Source organism: Syngnathus acus, chromosome 4 (genome assembly GCF_901709675.1).
Source record: "Syngnathus acus chromosome 4, fSynAcu1.2, whole genome shotgun sequence".
In the NCBI taxonomy this organism is placed as follows: Eukaryota; Metazoa; Chordata; class Actinopteri; order Syngnathiformes; family Syngnathidae; genus Syngnathus; species Syngnathus acus.
Window position 1 is genome coordinate 3,641,773 of NC_051090.1, and position 18,613 is coordinate 3,660,385.

The window sequence follows — 18,613 nt, forward strand, 5'->3', positions numbered from 1 at the left end:
TAGGTCTATACTGACATCTAGTGGCCACAAGCCCAAATTACTTCAACCCGAACCGTCCAAATGCGCGGATTTGGCTTACCATTTTCGGAGAGTGAACGAGCGTGTGAACGGTATGGTAGAGTATAACATTAAATTCGCTTTTTGTCGGGGAAAGAACGTTTTGTTTTTATGCGTGCAGCGAACTTGCTTTAACGTAACGACGTGAGTTGCGGTGCTGATGGTCACCTTTAAAGCCGAGAGGCGGGGTCATTCGTCAAGTACCGTCTTCCTCGAGCAAAGACACGAAGCGCCCCTCCCTCCGCGCGCCCCGCCGATTCAGAGGCGAGCACACCCACCCAGTCACCCACTCCGCGTTAACGCAGCGGAGCTCCTGGCCATCGCCGAACCGAGAAGATGGCAGAGCGGCAACAGCAGAAGCACGAAGGCAGGGTGAAGATCGGCCATTACATCCTTGGTGACACGCTCGGAGTGGGGACCTTCGGCAAAGTAAAGAGTTAAGTCGTGATTATTACCGGCGTGTTTATGTTTGTGGGCGTTTCGGTTGGAAAGTAGTTGACGTCCTCCCCGTTTTTGGACGTGTGGATCGAAGTTGCCGATGGTTAGTTGTTTGGCGTATCTAAGCCGAACGACGTTCGCGACGGAAGGTCGCCAATGCGTAAATACGCTTTGAGAATACGCTGTTTTGAAAGTCAAATTCTTCCACCAAAACAGATCACCATCAGTCGCTATCTATGGGACAGGCGGATTTAAAAGGACTATTAAAGCAAATCGGACCTAATATTAAAAATAACACACGTATTGCCATCTTTATGAGATTATATTGTAATTTTTCCAGCGGCTGCGTTGTGGTAAAGGACACCGGTTTAGCTTGCCACTAACCTACCTTGGTTGCCCAACTAGCAATTTAGACCTCTTATAAGTCAGGCAGGCGAGAAAAGCAACGTAATACGTGTTCAATGACATAAACGTACATTTCGCGTCAGCTAGTTTTGACCACTTGTGACCTTGTGAGCGTCAACTTGTCAAATCGCAGAATGTCAGCGTAACAAGACACTCATTTCACACGGGGATGATGTTACAATACAAGATGATCAAAACATTATAGCACAGGTGTCAAACCCAAGGCCCGGGGGCCAGATACGGCCCACCACATCATTTTATGTGGCCCGTGAAGACAAATTGTGCATCAAATTCATGTCATTACTAGAATTGCAAATTGTCTAATATCTTTTTTTTTTTTTAAATATTTGACCAGTTTTTACTGGTCTGATTTGAAAACGAGTTATTTGTCAGTTTGTTTTGTAGCTTTTACTGTATATAATACGAGGTGCTCATACATTTATTTGGGTTGACAGTCATAATGGCCCTCCGAAAGAAGCTATGCGGCCTGCGAAAAAAATTAGTTTGACACCCTTGCATTATAGCAAGACGTAATCCACCTACTTTAGCCTAAAATACAAATAAAGCCGAAGATGATGCTAGCTGCTTATAGAGCTGGCATCTCCTCCCTCACCCTGTTGTGTTAATGCTTCATAATTGATGCTCAAAAGGGAAGCTTTTAAGGCACTGTCAGAAATGTTCCAGGATTGCAACTCCAAGTTTTTGCCCTTTAGTGTGTGCCAAACAATCAAGCAGGACATCCATAAAGTCATCCTGCTGCGTTTACAAAATGAGGACAACTTGTGGCTGGTTCACCATGACAACAAACCTGTTCACAATGTCCTGAGCATCTTAGAGTTCCTGGCAGTAGTGGAACTTTTTTTCTGCCCCAAATCTTGTTCTTGCACTTTAGTATTTCATTAATATGCTTTTAATTATGGAAATTGCATCTCTCTTTTTTTTTTTTTTTTTTTAGTTGGGGAGCACCAGTTGACGGGCCATAAAGTGGCAGTGAAGATCCTGAACAGGCAAAGAATCCGCAGCCTGGATGTGGTGGGCAAAATCAAACGGGAGATCCAGAATCTGAAACTATTCCGCCACCCTCACATCATCAAGCTGTGAGTGGAAAATACCGGTTTGACTGGCCTGTTGTGGTCTTTGCGGTGCTTGTTGCTGATTGTTTACCACAGCGAGCGTGCCCGTGGGGCTCACAGAACAAATGTAGACAAGCCAGCACAAGTTCTTCTAACACTTCCCGCCCCGCATAGCTAAATCCTCACGACGGCATCTTGGCTCTAGTTTTGTTTTCCCTTTGACCTTGCCTGCTTTCCCCTCTTTCCATTTCTGGCTTTCTCCTTCTGGCAAAGCGAGTATCCGTGTTATTTTTAGCCTCCCTCTGAGGGTCAGCCCTCCGTCACACTGCAAGTTATGGCAAGATATGCAAACTGAGGTGGATCGGAGCTACAGACGTACACACACACACACACACACTTTTACAAGAGGCGTTGGCCGACGTGAAACCAATGATGAACGGCCGAATCTCTCACGAGCAGCCATTCATGAGATTAGGGTTTTTATTCCCTGTGACCTTTTTTTTTTTCCCCTTCTACTCAGCAGCCGTATATCACGGCTCGGCCTCGCCCTGCTCTTGTTTTAGTTCCTTTATGATCTTTCCGATACATTAAGAGGCTTTGGGATCAAACGGGAGCTTTGCGTCAATGTTTCCCTACTTAATGTGTGTTTGTGTTTCAGGTATCAAGTGATAAGCACGCCGACCGATTTCTTCATGGTCATGGAATATGTGTCTGGCGGAGAGCTTTTTGACTATATCTGCAAACATGGACGGGTAAGAGTTGATTTATGTTTGCACTGGAAGGACATTTTAGGTGTTGTTTTTTCCGCCTTGACAAAGATAATACAAAGATAACCCAAACATTCCGAATAACATTTTGTAACGCTCGCTTCTCCTTCATCTGTCAGGTGGGGGACGTGGAGGCTCGCCGTCTTTTCCAGCAGATTATCTCGGCTGTGGATTACTGCCACAGACACATGGTGGTCCACCGGGACCTCAAGCCTGAGAATGTTCTGTTGGATGCCAGCAAGAATGCTAAAATCGCTGACTTTGGTAGGATTTAAAAAAATAATAATAATTGGTGCCCACCCTTAAAAGTTTGTAATTTTATAAAGGTGTCACAAGATGGCAGCAAATGGCTTTTTTGTTTTTTGTTTTTTAGACAAGGCTATGTCCCGGCTAAATGAAGTTCTTCCCCAAATAGTTTTTCAGCAAATAATGCTGTTATGTTCCCCCCTCCAAAATGTGCTAATTTGCAAATATGTAGGGAAGGGCAATCATTCACTGCCATTGACGAGCTTAAACGTCAAACATTACTTTGTACTGGGCTGGCAGCGAATGAGTTAAATTCTGGCGGGGGCCACAAATTTTCATCAGTGCTCCTCGGGGTACCACAAAACAAAGAGTGTTGATACATTTTTCCAAACACCTATGCGAGTAACACGGGTGTGAGAAGGTCACCTAGCAACAGGCAGTTCTCATATCGGTTCTGGCAAGACGCCTTGAGGCCCGGTGTCATCCGATACGAAGGCCACCGGGGGTGGGGTGTTTTGTTGGAGTGCCGCAGACTGGCGAGCGGTCGGGGGGAGTGTTAAGCACACCGGGGAATGAAAGCTAAGCAAAGGTCAGCACATAGCGGGGCGTCTGGTATCGGAGTGTTCAGCTGACAGGCGCAGAGAGCGTCATCTCATTAGGTGAGCTTAGAGACTCAGCGGGGAAAGGCGGATAGAAATAAAAGCCTGCTCTTTCACCTGCTAGACAAAGTTGCCTTTGTAAAAAAGATTGCAACAATCGTACGTTGAGTATTTGGGTGTGTTTTCTAGGTCTGTCCAACATGATGTCCGACGGCGAGTTCTTAAGGACGAGCTGTGGTTCGCCCAACTATGCCGCCCCGGAGGTCATCTCGGGAAGGTGTGTGTGTGTGATGACTTGCCTGATTGGTGCCACCAGTGGACTCTTCATTATTTGTGTCATCAGGCTCTACGCGGGCCCGGAAGTTGACATCTGGAGCAGCGGCGTGATCCTGTACGCCCTGCTGTGCGGCACGCTGCCCTTCGATGACGAGCACGTGCCCACGCTGTTCAAGAAGATCCGAGGGGGCGTCTTCTACATCCCCGAGTACCTGACGCGCTCGGTGGCGTCGCTGCTGATGCACATGCTGCAGGTGGACCCGCTGAAGAGAGCCACCATCAAGGACATCAGGTGGAGATCCACTTATTAAACACCACGTGAAGAAAATGTGACCCGCTTTGTGCTGTTCTCAGGGAGCACGAGTGGTTCAAACAAGATCTGCCTGGTTACCTGTTTCCTGAGGATCCGTCGTATGACACCACCGTCTTGGACGAGGAGGCCGTCAAAGAAGTGTGCGACAAGTTCGAGTGCAACGAGTCCGAGGTGGTCTCCAGCCTCTACAGCGGTGATCCTCAGGTAGAAATGGACACTTAGAAGCCAAACGTGAGGACACTTTTGCAGTCGTGTTTGTGGTCTCGCAGGACCAACTGGCGGTGGCCTATCACCTCATCATAGACAACCGTCGCATCATGACGCAAGCCAGCGAGTTCTACCTGGCCTCCAGCCCGCCCCAAGGCTCCTTCATCGAGGAGGGCATGCCGCTGCCGCCGGGCGTCAAGCCGCACCCGGAGCGGATGCCGCCGCTGCTGGCCGACAGCCCCAAAGCGCGCTGCCCCCTAGACGCCCTCAACACCACCCGACCCAAGCCGCTGGCCGTCAAGAAGGCCAAGTGGCACCTGGGCATCCGGAGCCAGAGCCGGCCCTACGACATCATGGCCGAGGTTTACCGGGCCATGAAGCACTTGGGCTTTGACTGGAAGGTGGGCGGGCGGGAATGTCTCGTGCTCGGGTGGCCACGCCTAATACACGTGTTCTTGTGCGGAAGGTGGTGAACCCGTATCATCTGCGAGTGCGCAGGACAAACCCGGTGACGGGCAACCTGGTGAAAATGAGCCTGCAGCTCTACCAGGTGGACAACAGATCCTACCTCCTCGACTTCAAGAGCATCGACGGTTGGTGTTGTAGACGTGAGGGGCCGCAGTTTGGGAACGTGCTATAACTCTCCTCTGCATCCCAGATGACATCATCGAGGCCGCGGGCTTCAAGTCGGGATCGTCCACCCCTCAGCGGTCGGGCTCGACGGCAGGGCTGCACCGGCCGCGCCTCAGCATCGATTCGGCGAGCCACGCCGCCGAATTGCCACAGCTCAGCTCGTCCCTGCCGGGCTCGCTGTGCGGCAGCTCGCCCACGCTGGCCCCTCGCCAGGGCTCGCATACCATGGACTTCTTTGAGATGTGCGCCAGTCTGATCACCACGCTGGCCCGCTGAGAGGAGCGGAAGACAATCAGTCTCGATGTCAAAAGCCAGCCGAGATCAAGACAGGACCTGAAAGGGGAGGCAGTAAATCTTCACTTGACAAGACGGCAAAGGTCACGAAAAAGGAGACGACCTACCATCTCTTTTCAACTGCTGGAACAACGCTTCGTCCTGTTGCTGATCAGAGGTCAGTGTGGTGTCCGGCGTGGATTCCTTTCTGTATTCAATATGGAAAAGGCTGTTATCCGTGTATATTGGAGTCATATCACAGTCACAATATGTAGCTGAACAGACAAAATATTATTCAGATTGCTATTTATTTTTTTGGAGAGAGAGATTATTTTTAGGGCATTGATCGCATTATTTAAAGGATTTTTATTCTCATTGACCCGCCATACAAATTTCCTCCAGCTGCCTTAAAGAAATACAAACGACTACTTAGGTATGTGCGTGCGTATCACTGATGTTATTTTTACGAATGTATATTTTGGAGGAAAGTTGGCTCAAGTTGAATCATCCTCTTATTTTCAAGAATGTACTGTTGTCTTTCTGCTGTGGTCAGTTAACCCGTATGTGTGACTTGTTTCTCATCGACACTGTTTATGGGCCAGTGTGACCCGCAAAAAGTTTGGGGAAAAGAAAAGGAACAAAACAAGGCTAACAGAGCATGTTTAATCCGGCTTTGACCCACAACACTGTTACAGACTGTTCAGTCAACATTTATTATTTAAAAGTTGATAAATATGTATTACCATTATTATTTACAATTTTATATGGGTCATTTTGACCTGGTGGTGTTAATTATCAAAACAAACAAATACATAGTAAAATAAAAACACCATGTAAAATGGTTACTACCTAGCCGATCAATATTTAATATTTCGTTGAAATTTTATTGTATTTTTAAATTTTATTAATTTATTCGTTTAAACCAATACGACGACGAATGAACCAAAATCAGTGTGTACATGTAAATGCATTTAAAGCGTGACTTGTGTGTAGCGCCAGTTGGCAGCAGGTGGCGCCATAACACCATTTTAGCCAATCTTGAATCAAATTCAATTGGTAAGGGCAATGAACAGTAAGTAATACAATTCAAAATGCCCTCCTTTGTGTTTTCTATTTTATTATTATATGTTGTATAATTACTTTGTGTCATAGAAACATTAAGGAGAAATGAAATGGTCAGTCAAAAATAATGTACTGTATAAATACTCCACTTAGTCCTCATAATGCACTTATAGAATTTTTGTTTGTAGCATTTTTTTTTTTTTTTATTCAAAGGGGCATTGCTCCATAGTAACTAATTCTAAAAAAAAAAAAAATCATTATTCACCCCATAATTGCAATTTCGTCTGTTGATTGGTATTTTGTTTCAGGAGTGACCCCCATCCTCCTTCAGATAATTTATCACGCAGCTCATAATTAATTAAAACACATGAAGCCATTTATTGATATTTTTTGTGGCGTTCGGGGAAATCCGGCACGCCTGCACCGGAAGGCACTTGCTACTGTATTTGCAATTTGCCGACAACGATAAATAAGCAACATCGGCATTTTCCCTTTGAGGCTGCGTACGTGACATCTGTATGCAAAAATCGGTGGCATGCTAGCCATGTTCAAAAGGTATGAAATTAGCATGTGTGTAAAACTGAAGGACACACACGCCCGAGGGCCTGAAATCAAACATTGTACCAAAAGTGACTGTCCTTGTTTTGTTACCACACTGTGTGTGTGCGTGTGTGTGTACACTGTTCCTACCTGATTGTGAAAGCTTTGGAGTGATCTCGTTATGCACTGCATGGAATCGCTGTTATGATATTTTTGCACTTTAATGAGTATATATTGAGAAAAGAAAATGATGACAATAAACGAACAAATGTTAGAGGTGGTGTGTTAATTGATATTCTCACACACTTTGTTAGAGAGAAGGTCTCGGAAGGTGCCTAAATGAAGGTAAACACAATGACGTTTCGGGATGGCGTTTAAAATCACCAGTCACCATCAGTGTTTTTAAACAATATTCATCATGGACTAAATAATAGGCGCACTCCCATAATCTAAACCAGCAATCTAAACTAAATTGTGATATTTTAAGTACATGCCCGATTGTCGGGTATCTCTTATCCTGACTGATTATCATGTCGCCTGGGGTGTGTTTAAAGCAGGCCGCACGCGTGCCTAATTTTCTTTTTCCCCCCCTTCCAATCAAAGTCAGCAAAGGTTGACTCGTCTCATATTTCCTCATAGGCTAAAACACTGCAGACTGGTAAAGGCTCGAAAGGGACCTGCAAGTTCATCCGATCGTGGTTATGAATCGGTTCGCAACACAAAGTCCAAAAGCAGGTCCACTCTCTTGTGAGTCCACTTGATTTAAAAACAAAAAAAAGGTGAAGGTGTCACAGTGTGATGAAAGGCCACCCTCTGCTGCAAAACAAACAGATAATAGAAAATATGAAATCACTTCTGGTGACATCCTCAGCAGCAGTGATTTGGATGCATCCTCACCCGTCTTCCTCTTCTACTCGCTATCGTCGGCGTAGAGTTCCGGAGGCGGTAAAATGAGCAGATCGGGATATTCGAAATCCATTGCATGAGGCCTGGGGGGGGGGGGGGTGTTGGTTACTTCCAAAATGTAATATGATATTGTTATAGTCTAATATTTATCATGAAATGTAGTTATTGCAATAAATAAATAAATAAATAAATTTCTAATTACAGTCACGCTACAACATAGAAAGAGGGCAAATACAAGATGACTGAATTTTCTCTGTGTGTGTGTGTGTGTGTGTGTGTGTGTGTGTGTGTGTGTCTTACTGCTGAATGGGACGTTGGCTTCCAAACACAAACCCTGAGAAGCAAGTCAAGCTGCGTTAGTTGGTAAATGGAAGAGCGTTTCTTGACACTGTCAGTGAGCTTTACTCAAACTTAATTCATTAAAAAATAATGTGAATAAGGATTGGCCTTTGAATAGCAAAAATCTGATTGGTTGACGGTCATAGAATAAAAAAAATAAAAAAATTCTGGATAAAATGGCATTGCCCTATAATAAACATTTTCCCTGAAAAACCTGTCCATGAGACCCAATTTTTCTGAGGTTTCTGTTTCTGCAACAGATAAATAAACCTGAATTCTGTCTTAACCAAAAGACACTTTTTGCGTTTTTGTGGAAACGATTGAAAAAAAGCTCTCTCTCCCTCTCTGAGGAACATGAGCGCTCCTCTTTAAAACAAGTTGGCCTTTGTCATGTTTTTTTACCGCATCACATCAAATGCAACTTTTCAAATAGTTGGGATCTATTCATGCGTCGCGACTCAACCTGAGATAAAAGGTCAACCTCAGTGCTCCTGCAGTCAGAATTTCTTCATGTGTCAAACTTTGCACATTGTTAGCATTCATTTTGTTGCGTTTGAGTCAAGACTTACTTGTTTCTGGTTCCGAAGTGCTGCTATAAAAAAATACAGACAAAAAAATAAACACAAGCTGTGTGTGTTATCACATTGCGATACTTTACATTGTGGCATAAAGCCTACCTGGCAGTTGGCTGTTCCGCTTTGGGTGCATGGAAAAATGTTGCCAACTTTTGAAGCGCTTCATTCTTGGCTCTGCAACAAATTTTTTTTTTTTACAGATCATACGCATGATACATATAAATCAGACTAGTCAGTGTAAAAGTGAGCGGTGAACTCACTGGCCGCCTGCGTGGAGGTCATTGCGACTGTGGTGGTGGCTAACGTTGAAGTCAGCGTTTCCTTTGAGGGAGCCAAAGACAGAACTGTCAGTAAACTCTGTGTGGTGGACCGCTAGTAAACGCAATGCATGCTGGGATTAGCTTTAAGTACAATAATGCTACTATTTTCCTACAAAAAAAACAAAGGCTGGAACGGATTACCGGCATTTCCATTCTTTGAATGGTGCAAGATGATTTGAGATACAAACATTTTGAGTTACGAGCATGGTCTTGGAACAAATTAAACTCTTATCCCAGGGCACCACTGTATACGAAATACAAGAAATATTGTTACCCAAGTCTGGCATGGAGCGGTTCTTGCTCCTATGATAAAGACACATGAAGGGGGCGGGGCATGAGTGAAAGCAGCAGCAACAACAACACAGTCTTTGTCATCGTATCATTATTTGAACGTGAACTCACAATGGCGCCTGTGGGTACGCGGTGTCTGTCGGGGAGATTGCATCGTCGTCATCAACGGTCCATTCCTCGCTGTCGTCCGAGACTAGAAAACATCAAATTTGTTCCCGGTGACTCTCATATATAGTCAAAGAGCAAGACGAAGAAAACACTTACAGCTCTCGGACGGTTGCGGGTACTGGTTGGAAATGCCGGAAGGGGAAATGGCAGAATCATGAAAATCCGACCGAGGTACAGACACACTGGAGGAGTCACAGAAAGGGATGGTTTTATATTTCAACTGAGTTTTCATGGTTGACCCACACATACCTAGTGTCCGCTTCCACTGGGGTGCTCATGCGAGTGGCGGACGTGTTCCTCCCCAGCTCCAGCATTTCCTTGATGTCCAGGTCCACATGGTCCACCGCTACGTAGCCGTCTGAAGAAACCAAAACAACACCATCAAGATTCCATTTGGCACCTTTAAATGTGCTGTGACTCACAGTTGTTTGTGAAGTTCCTCGCCAACCATTTTCCTTTTGGGCAGTTGGTGGTGCGAATGATGCTGATGTCGTCGCCCTTCTGGACGGGCAGGTCGTCCTTGCGTCCTTTGGTTGTTACGGTAACCTTCGCTCGGTACATGGCCTCCTCGGAACCTGTGATCTAAAGCAGATATTTCATTACATTGATGCGCTGGGCTTAAAGTTGACATACGGAAATAAGGAAAATATAGGTCTGATGAGAAAGAAAGAAGGTAAGAAAAGAAAGTAGAAAGAGGGCAATATTTGCAGCAAGTCCCCTCCCATCTCAGTCGCTCGAGCTGGAGGAATGAATCCCGACAGGTTTGGAGGCCGCCAACTTCCGGCCGCCTTCAGCTCACCTTGAATTTCTTTCTGATCTCGTTCTCGCGCTTCTCCTGCTCCTTCAGCTCTTTCTTCTCCCGCTCTTGCTTTTCCTTCAGTTCCTTCTTCTCCTTTTCCAGCCGCTGCTTCTCTCGCTTCTTCAACTCCTTGTCGTCGGGCCCCTCGGCCGCCAACGCGACCTTCTTGTCCCTTCTGTTAAATTCAATAAGTTGAGTCATAAAAACAAAATAATGAAATAAAAAAAGACAGAAATAAAAACATTATAAACAAAATAAACAACAAACATCAAATATTTAAAAATAGTAAATCAAAGTTACATTTTATTATTATTATAATGCAGATAAAATAAAACAAAAAACAATTTCAAAGAATAAAAAGGAATTACTAATAATTATTATTAATTATTATAATTTTGATAATAACAAGAAATACAAAGACTATTCTAAAATAAAAATAATAAGGGGCCGGCCTTACTTTCCAAACAAGCTTGCCTTATTATTGCCTTCATTCTGCAAAAGACAAAAAACATTGTTGGCTTAATTCAGTTTACATCTCACGGTGACACTCACTGGCAGATAATCAAAACTTATCGAAACAAATCCACTTACATATTCCTGCATGCTTTCGGCGTATGGATCTGTGGAAAAAGAGCCGTCATTTCATTTTTCTTAGCTCCAAAATACCTTGACAATCATTGTACCCCGCCCGCTCAGTTTTAAGCTCTCACACTACTCAGTGAGATCTTTGACTTCTTACTTTTTGGAGGTCCTTTCTTCTTCTTCCCCACTTCCGTCTTTGCTCTCCTTTTAGGCGAGAACAAGTCATGATCGGAGTTTCCCGTGTAGGCGATGCCGTGAGCTTGATCCCTGCAAATTGAAAACAAACACTCGAGAAAATTCTTCCAAAACATTTCAGTCGTGCCTCTTACCCTGCCGTGGCTTGACTGTTCACGGTCGTAGAGACCGGAAATGATCGCGGATGGTCCGGTAATTGATTGCCGATAGTCGGTTGATTGCCGGTCAGCATGATTCCGTTCATGTATAACGGCGTATTCCCGTCTGGAATATCTGGGCCGGTGTGCTCCCCGTTGCCCCATTGGGATGCCGCCAACGTTTTCGAAGTCACATCCCCAAAATCATTAGCCGAGGGCATTTCTGATAAATTGGAAGCCGTGGGGATCGCTAAAGCACAACATAAATCCAAATTAGACGGGTGTGACTGGATATTACGCTTCATTCTTTTGGGATCTTTAATATCTGGTTTCCATACCATTGTGTTGCGTCGGAGGTGGTGGTGGTTCAAAGTTGGGCGTTTTGATGGAAGAAGGTTTGACAGGCTTCTTTGGAGCAACCTCCAGGTTGGCTCGGTCCACATTCCTTGGCAAAGAATCCAACATCATCGGTATGTCTTCAGTCCCTCCCTTCTTTGTGTCCTCCAACGTCGGGGAGCTTTGCCCTGCGCAGAGTTTTCAGCTCGTTAATCCTGAATACTCTGTGGAATTCCAGGATGTTATCGCTCCGACACGCTTGACGTCCGACGGCTGACTTAATGCCGTCAACGGAATGCGGTCAGAGGGAGTTGAGTGGTAGACGACCTGACCTCACGGGAATGACGCAATTGGATTTGTGAGGAAACCAAACCTGTTGGGGTGACTGCAACTTAAATGTTAGCATTTTTACAAATTCCTAGAATATTGTCATGGCTGACTCAATAAACCTGCTTCAGGTTGGTAGTCCAACCAAGCACGGACGCAACTTATTTGTTTGTTAGCCGGTTAGCATAAGTCTGCTACTTGAATATTTAAGGAATCCCACTTTTGTTGAGTAGAAGCATCTGTGGCTAAAGCTAAACTGTTTCCGGACCTGGATTTGCCACCTCTGACTGTGAATATTACGGTGCCCCAATGGGAACACAAAGCCTTTGGCGTGTCTTTGAGATCATTGAGGACTCACCGCCAATTTTACTGCTGTGCCGTCTAGCCCGAGAGGTCTGCAAGGAAGGTAGTTCTGCTAGCAAAGTGGTGGGGCTTGGAGGTAGGTGGAGCTCCTCGGGAGGCGGCGAACTGGAGACGGAACTGTTTGTCTGTAAGCTGAGACCAGAAAGAAATGTCAGTGTTAATATTTTTAACATTGTGATATTAACGCTTAGGTCGTCTGGGTTACTTGAGGTTTGACTTCCTGCGGATCTTCTGCAGGGCGCCGAGGACCCTTTGGTCGGCTGCGCCGCTCCTCCTATATTGGCCAATGTCGTCCGCCCTCTCCAAGGCTGAGAGAGCTGAACGGGAACCCTCGGTTGGGAGAGGCGACGGGGAGTCGTCAATGTTTTTCAGCATTGCTTCGATACTGACCGGCGTCACACCGCGCTCAGGCTTGGAAGGTGACGGCATAGGGGAGGAGAATTCGGGCGAAGGGGTGGAGATGGGTTTAGGGCTTGGCACTAAGCTTATTCTACCTTGATGGTCAAGTACAGAAATCTCCAGTGGTGTTTCACTCTCTGGAGATGGGAGGTAAGGATCTGGAATATCAGAAATGAAAAAGGGGGGTGAGGTGACGCTAGGAGGCACGGCCATTGCGCCATCAGAATCAGGTAAGGATGAAAAGTTTGGCTCGTCGTCAAACTCGGGAGGTATCGGGATGAGCGGAGCCAGTACAGGACCGTCCAGGGTGGGCGTGTCCAAGATGGGATCAGTCGGAACATTATCCAAATTAGTTTTGGCGGGCCATTTTAAACCCAGAAAGCCTTTCTTCTTGGAGTTCGGAACTGTCGAGGGGTACGGAGCAGACACCAGATCGGCGGTGGTCACTGGCTGGGGCTTCTTGTCTTTTATCAACTTGTGGTACAGCAAATTCTCATCGAGCGGCTCCTTGCTAGCCTTGGTTAGAAGCTTCCCCTGGTTCCTCTCCAACAAGGTTGTCTTGAGAGGCTTCTCGCTCTCTTTTTCATCCTTGAAGACCACCCTGGGGGCCATGACGGATCTTCCGTTCAGTGTCTGGTTGATGGAGGTCAGCAGGGAAGGGCGGGCCCCTGCTGGGAGGTAATGCGTGGGGCTAGTGGGAGGAGGGACCACTTTGGGTTTCTCTGGGAGGTTTGGTTTCACTCTGGGTTGCCTCAGCAGGAGGTCTTCCTCTTGGAACTTAGCCCTCAAGGCCTTGAAGTCCATCGTCTGCTGGTGGGAGGAGATAACTGCAAAAGATCAACCTCACTTGCAAGAGCGGAAAAGCATTCTACTCTTCACGTTGTTTTGATAACCAAGGGGTGCGCCCCTTGCTCGTATGACAATGCTTATCTCCAAGTGACTTTTAAACGACCATGTTTGCATATGAAATGGTCTTAAGGCAGCCTTGCCCAACTTTTGACAAAGAAGGCGCACCCCCCCCCCACACATACACACAAAAAGTAACAAAGAACAGAGAAAATCAAGCAGTTAGCAAGCATCGCTAACATTAGGTTGTGTCGGGACCGCATTTAGGAAAACCCTTTCACAGCAGACATGACAGCTTGGCATGATCTCAAAAGTCGAAATTCTTCAACTACACACGCCCTTTAGCATGCCAACAGATGACGCACCCCTCCACCCCTGCCCAAGAAGTCACGCGACATAATAAGTATAAATATAAGTGAAAAAAGCTATGGTATTGCTGATTTGAAGTTCCATAACATCCAGACTGAAGTGGCGCACCCCTTTGCACACTGTAAAAATAACTGTGATAAAATCATGTCAAAATAATTGCGACATGGATTGTTGTCTATTTAGGAACCATTTGGAAATTCCTTTTGTCAGAGCATAGAAATTAGAGTTAAGTGCAGCAGTTCCCAATTTTTTTTTGTAGCCACGCACCCTCTTTGACATACACTTGCACACACCCTTGCAAAAAAATTATCAAAAATTATTTAAGATGAAATGGAAGATGGGTTACCACGTGACAAAATTCACATGTAAGTTTTGAGGACAGATGTGAAGTGGCGTACCTGTGGCATCCGTATGTTGACGTCCTCGATGTCCATTCAGTCAGTCGAGCATCTCATCTTGCTCGGGTGCTGCTCAAACATATCGGCCATTAAAACAAAGTGACTGGAAGAAAACTTCTTCTTACACAACACTCATGCGCACTGAAAATGGTTCCGGTGGAGGAATGACGCCAAGTCGAAACACACATTCACACACACTCCTCACACATCCCGTCAAACGAGTCTGCTTCAGGACAGATTGTCAACAGAGTATGGATGTCTTTTTTTTTTTCTTCATGTTGGAGGAATGTCACTCGGCCAGTGTGAGTGAGCGTCATGAAACTTTGCTGCAGGTGATTTTTTTTTTCTTTTTTCTTAACAAATAAATACAAGTTAGCATTAAAGTTTAAATATTCATAACACATTTTAAAATTTGTATGATTTGTTTGTGGATTTTTTTTTTCAGTGAAAAGATGCAGACGAGAAAAACACAACAATAGAAGAGGTTGGGCAACATTCCAAACTGGTAACGCAGAAGACGACTTAGTACTTATATTATAACATACATACAGAACATTACCTAGTAAGGCACTTTCTCAAATGTTTTGAGTTTCCTGGAAAAAAATATCATTCCAGCAAATTTGAAAACATTTTTGACACTGTGCACAAATCATTTTAACTGCACAAATTATAGCCAACAACATAGTTGAGATGTGTTTATTTGGAACAGTAATACATGGTTGATATATGGAAATTAAAAGTGAATCCAAACCTAAAAAAAACAGGAGAAAAAAAATGATCGAACCCCCCGCTGTAGAATGTCATATATTGGTAAGATAAAAATAATATCAATTTACATTAAGAAACTGTTAGTTGAGGTAAAATCTAGAAATGTTCCTGTTCCCTTTTTTGTGTATGTTTTTGCTCGCTCTCTAGAACAACATGTCATCATCATCATCGTCGACTCTGGCCATGAAACAGGGAGTCGCCGGATGAAGACGGTCACACAGGCCGGAATACGGCGCAACCTCGAAATACGAACGATGGATAAGCAGTGGTTGCTTCCCAATGTATGTTTTGCCACATTAAAATGAAACTTAATCACATGGACTTTTTTTTTTCTGACCAACGATCAAAGACACAAAGGGCTAAACTATAAAGCTAGGAAATTTTGCATTGTTGGCTAATTCCATATATGTATTTATACATTTATCTATATATATGTATATATACATACATGTAAGTTAAATTCGCATTGTTTCCCAAAAGTGGGCAGGGGGAAAAGCAAGGTGGGGCTGTAAGAATAAAAAAATAAAAATAAAACGAGAGGCTGACTGTCGTGTGGATCAGACTAAATGTTGGGGAAACGCATGTGGCTATTGCTTGGGTTCAAACATTTGCATAACTCGAAGCCTCCCTATTTGATGGCACAGAGGTCTGACATGGTGGAGACGGTGGGTCATGTTTATTTACACACTGGCAACCCCCCCCCCATAATCTGGATACCTTTAACGCCACTCTACAGCGCCTCCTACAGAGCTGAACCCGACATTGCGGCTCAATTTTGAATTGAATTCTTATTGTACAAAAAAGCTATTGAGAATGAAGTCGGCTTCCCTTCCACATTGTTCTGGTCCTCTTAAAGCAGTTTGCCAAGAGACTGGTTGGGCCAGTCAAATGCATGTGTGCGTGTGTGTATGGCTGGCGAGTGAGTAGCTCCCAGAGTTTGTTTCTGCAACCGGGTCAAGGCCTCCGCGACAGTCTACACGGACAGCAAAGATGGAGGAGAGCAGGAGGCGAGGGAGAGGGGGGGGGGGGGAAGTCCACCTGTGGGGATACCTGGCCTGCCTGGAGTCAGTGAGCAAAGAGGAGGCAGGAAGATCACACACTCATCCTCACACACACATAAGCAAGTGTGGGGAGATGGTTGGGGTGGGGTGGGGGGTCTCCCTCCTCCAGTTTTCTCAGTGCCGGTCCAAACCGCCTTGCTGTTCCCATATTTCTCTATTTCTTCCCTTTGTTGATGCGGGCGTACAGAGGGTCCTTCTTCTTCTAGAAAAAAATTATACAACTTTAGGAGGATGTGTGATTTGAAAGGTTCATGATTTGTTCTGGGACGGGACAGTAGATGGGTGGTTAGCATCTACGTTTCACACTTGAGATTTGAATCTTGAGGTTTTTTTTTTTTTTGCATGGATTGAAAAAAAATAGAATCAGCTCATGCAGGATGGAACAGTTCACACTGATGATGACTTAAAGCCAGTTTACATACAGGCCCAATATTAATATGAACAAAATGCTTCTTATTACTAAAGTGACCACTGGGTGGCAGTAGTGCACTAGCTTCAAAGCCAACTATCACTTCAGCCTGCTTCCCAGGCCTCCCTCTTCAAGCAAGAAAAACTCCCAATGTGTGAGACCCAACACGACTAAATAAATAAATAGATAAATATCCTGAGCGATTAATCAAATACTGAGTTAATCAGCCGCTATTTGCGCAATGTTTTCACCAGGCGAGTCCTAAGAATGATGACTCAAGTCTGACTCATGAGACTCGAATGGCACATGTCTGACTCGCCGACTCGTTCTTGACTCGCGGATCTTCTCCGTGTACAAAAGACGGTCGTGACTCATCGTGTCTGCCCCTCAAGCTAGCCGCGATCGCTCGCTTGTTAGTCTTCTCATATTTACCGTCGCCCACTCCACCTGCCGTGAAGACGGCTCGACGGGCTTATTATATTTTCAGCGTTCGGAGCCTTCTCAATTTCTAAACTTACTTTCAATCCCTAACCCAATCTTGAATACTTCATTTGAAAGAGTTTTGGAAAGTGGCTGGAGTATTGCAAACAGAACCCAATGCAGATTGGACCTTCTGTTGTACTACGGAAGAAGTCTTGTTGATTTTGTTATGATCCGGGCACAGATCGGGGGCAGTTGCAAAGCGCCAACGTATCCACATTCCGGATCGCTGGCCTTGGTGTCAGGAATGTTTTTCCTGGCCCCTATGCTCATTAAAATCAACTCATTATTGTATTTTTTATCCTGCGCTCTTGGCTGTTGGTTTGGCCATCTTATGCTGCACAATACCCCAGGTGGATTGTGATTTGGGGGAGGGGCTTCATTTTCAAGTGGCTTTTGACACACGTTCTGACTCCTTCTCGCTGCTATAAAAAAATTCAATCACGTTGGAGGCCGCGCGTTGACAAAGACTAAAAGTATCTTTCACCGTGTTCCAAATACGAGAGGGCAGAGGAGCCGTGGTCCTAATAAAACCCTCACGCGGGTGTTGGGCTCGATGGGGACTGGGGGGTCGTTGGCGTTAGGACCTGGACAAAAACAGCGAAATGAGATTGGCCGGCAAACCGTGACGGCGGGTCGTTTTACGCGCTCTCTCTCTCTCTCTCTCTCTCTCTCTCTCAGGACGCACTTACTCATTGAAATACAAAAAAAAAAAAAAAACACCCACTAGATGTGACAGTTTGATTCAGTGGCATCTTGATTTGATTCGATATGGCACGGCTATGTAGCAGCATTTAAAAGCGTTATAATCGAATTCAAAGGAACAAAACATTGCCAGCAACATCAAGGCGATTGATTACGATTCATACCCGATGTGTGAACGATTCAAGGATCGTTTATTTTAAAGTAACGATTCGATTGGACTCGGCTGAATCAAAACCGGTTTCTGACTCAAAACGGCTTTACATCACACCCCTAATATATAATTGACCAAAACCCTGCTAACAAAGTGAAATGAAGAATTTGAATTTTCTTCCTCCTTTTTTCTTCCAAATTGCAGACTCAAAGTTGCATTCTACTACGTTGCAAAGTCGATTTGAATTTGATTAATTGTTGAGCCCAGGTACACACAGCGGCACATTTTGGCTGCAATATGAGCCCAGTTGGTCACAGTATCAATCACAGGTGTGATTGTCCTGGGGATAAATGGGCCTAATAAGCTAGTGTGTGTGTGCGTGTGTGTGTGTGTGTGTGTGTGTGTGTTAGGGGCGGTGTGTAAAGTCGATGTGATCGAGCAAGTAAACACCATATGGGAGTCACATCATTGGCAAAGCTGCCCGCCTCCTACATGAGAACCGCTCGAAGCTTCTGGCCCAAAACAGTCCAACTCCCGCCAGATTCCGCACGGGCACAGGAGGGAGGGGCGGGGAGGAAGGGGGTTGGGGGGGGGGGGTGTTGAGGTCCGCCGCCCCCTCTTCTCCCGAGTCGAGGCAGGATCAGGGGGGAGGCTTCTTGGGTTTGTAATTAATGGCAATTACGCAGAGGCGGTCATTAATCTTGGCAGCCCGGAATTAGCTGATGAAAAACAAAAGCGTCCGTCCGTCGCCTGCAGCTGTCATTAAGGAGACTGGAAGCACAATGAGGCTTTCAAAGGCT

The 18,613-nt window shown here is 45.3% G+C and overlaps 3 protein-coding genes and 1 long non-coding RNA gene across 17 annotated transcripts in view; 2 read left to right on the forward strand and 2 right to left on the reverse strand.

The window, feature by feature from the left end:
- Positions 1 to 235: 235 nt before the first annotated feature.
- Positions 236 to 5,809, forward strand: prkaa2 (protein kinase, AMP-activated, alpha 2 catalytic subunit). Its single transcript, XM_037249931.1, has 10 exons — positions 236 to 493; positions 1,856 to 1,997; positions 2,632 to 2,725; positions 2,860 to 3,004; positions 3,775 to 3,862; positions 3,929 to 4,153; positions 4,216 to 4,378; positions 4,444 to 4,782; positions 4,848 to 4,974; positions 5,040 to 5,809. The coding sequence occupies exons 1-10, from the start codon at positions 394 to 396 to the stop codon at positions 5,288 to 5,290; spliced, it is 1,674 nt and encodes a 557-aa protein (XP_037105826.1). The 5' UTR covers positions 236 to 393; the 3' UTR covers positions 5,291 to 5,809.
- A 1,278-nt stretch (positions 5,810 to 7,087) lies between these two features.
- Positions 7,088 to 14,495, reverse strand: LOC119121876 (FYN-binding protein 1). 5 transcript variants are annotated; one of them, XM_037249919.1, is made up of 20 exons: positions 14,240 to 14,495; positions 12,433 to 13,453; positions 12,223 to 12,359; positions 11,540 to 11,725; positions 11,199 to 11,451; positions 11,027 to 11,136; positions 10,879 to 10,907; positions 10,745 to 10,779; positions 10,288 to 10,462; positions 9,911 to 10,070; positions 9,738 to 9,846; positions 9,585 to 9,670; positions 9,432 to 9,513; positions 9,304 to 9,332; positions 8,970 to 9,030; positions 8,812 to 8,883; positions 8,704 to 8,726; positions 8,096 to 8,129; positions 7,787 to 7,878; positions 7,088 to 7,705 (listed from the first exon to the last, which is right to left on the reverse strand). In XM_037249919.1, exons 2-19 carry the CDS (start codon positions 13,428 to 13,430, stop codon positions 7,800 to 7,802), a joined length of 2,658 nt encoding a protein of 885 aa, XP_037105814.1. In that variant the 5' UTR covers positions 13,431 to 13,453; positions 14,240 to 14,495; the 3' UTR covers positions 7,088 to 7,705; positions 7,787 to 7,799. The 5 variants fall into 5 exon arrangements, with proteins under 5 accessions (XP_037105814.1, XP_037105812.1, XP_037105813.1 ...); XM_037249917.1 differs by having other exon boundaries at positions 12,433 to 13,433; positions 14,240 to 14,397; XM_037249918.1 differs by having other exon boundaries at positions 8,704 to 8,723; positions 12,433 to 13,436; positions 14,240 to 14,397.
- LOC119121880 lies at positions 14,447 to 15,324 on the forward strand. Of its 2 annotated transcripts, none has more exons than XR_005097777.1 (3): positions 14,447 to 14,541; positions 14,685 to 14,801; positions 15,155 to 15,324. It is a non-coding gene; the product is annotated as an uncharacterized LOC119121880 (long non-coding RNA). The 2 variants fall into 2 exon arrangements; XR_005097776.1 differs by having other exon boundaries at positions 14,500 to 14,571.
- dab1a (DAB adaptor protein 1a) overlaps positions 14,922 to 18,613 on the reverse strand; it is an 89,271-nt gene continuing 85,579 nt past the window's right edge. For 7 of the 9 annotated variants that reach the window (XM_037249930.1, XM_037249926.1, XM_037249927.1 and 4 more), the window contains one exon: positions 14,922 to 16,270. Coding sequence is in view for 2 of the 9 variants with exons in the window: in XM_037249924.1 (XP_037105819.1) it covers positions 16,223 to 16,270 (48 nt within the window). In the remaining 7 variants the exon portion in view is untranslated. The remainder of the gene's footprint in view (positions 16,271 to 18,613) is intronic. The other 2 variants (XM_037249925.1, XM_037249923.1) reach the window with 1 other exon arrangement.

Bases quoted from the DNA above. Each gene is read 5' to 3' on its own strand.
- LOC119121876 (XM_037249916.1), bottom strand. From the start codon at position 14,275: ATGGACATCGAGGACGTCAACATACGGATGCCACAG. The intron at 9,847-9,910 runs GTGAGTCACAGC...TGGTTTCTTCAG, and splicing joins GAGGAACTTCACAAACAACT to ACGGCTACGTAGCGGTGGAC. The intron at 8,727-8,811 runs GTAGGCTTTATG...ATTTTTTTATAG, and splicing joins GCGGAACAGCCAACTGCCAG to CAGCACTTCGGAACCAGAAA.
- prkaa2 (XM_037249931.1), top strand. From the start codon at position 394: ATGGCAGAGCGGCAACAGCAGAAGCACGAAGGCAGGGTGAAGATCGGC. The intron at 1,998-2,631 runs GTGAGTGGAAAA...TTTGTGTTTCAG, and splicing joins CACCCTCACATCATCAAGCT to GTATCAAGTGATAAGCACGC. The intron at 3,005-3,774 runs GTAGGATTTAAA...TGTGTTTTCTAG, and splicing joins TGCTAAAATCGCTGACTTTG to GTCTGTCCAACATGATGTCC.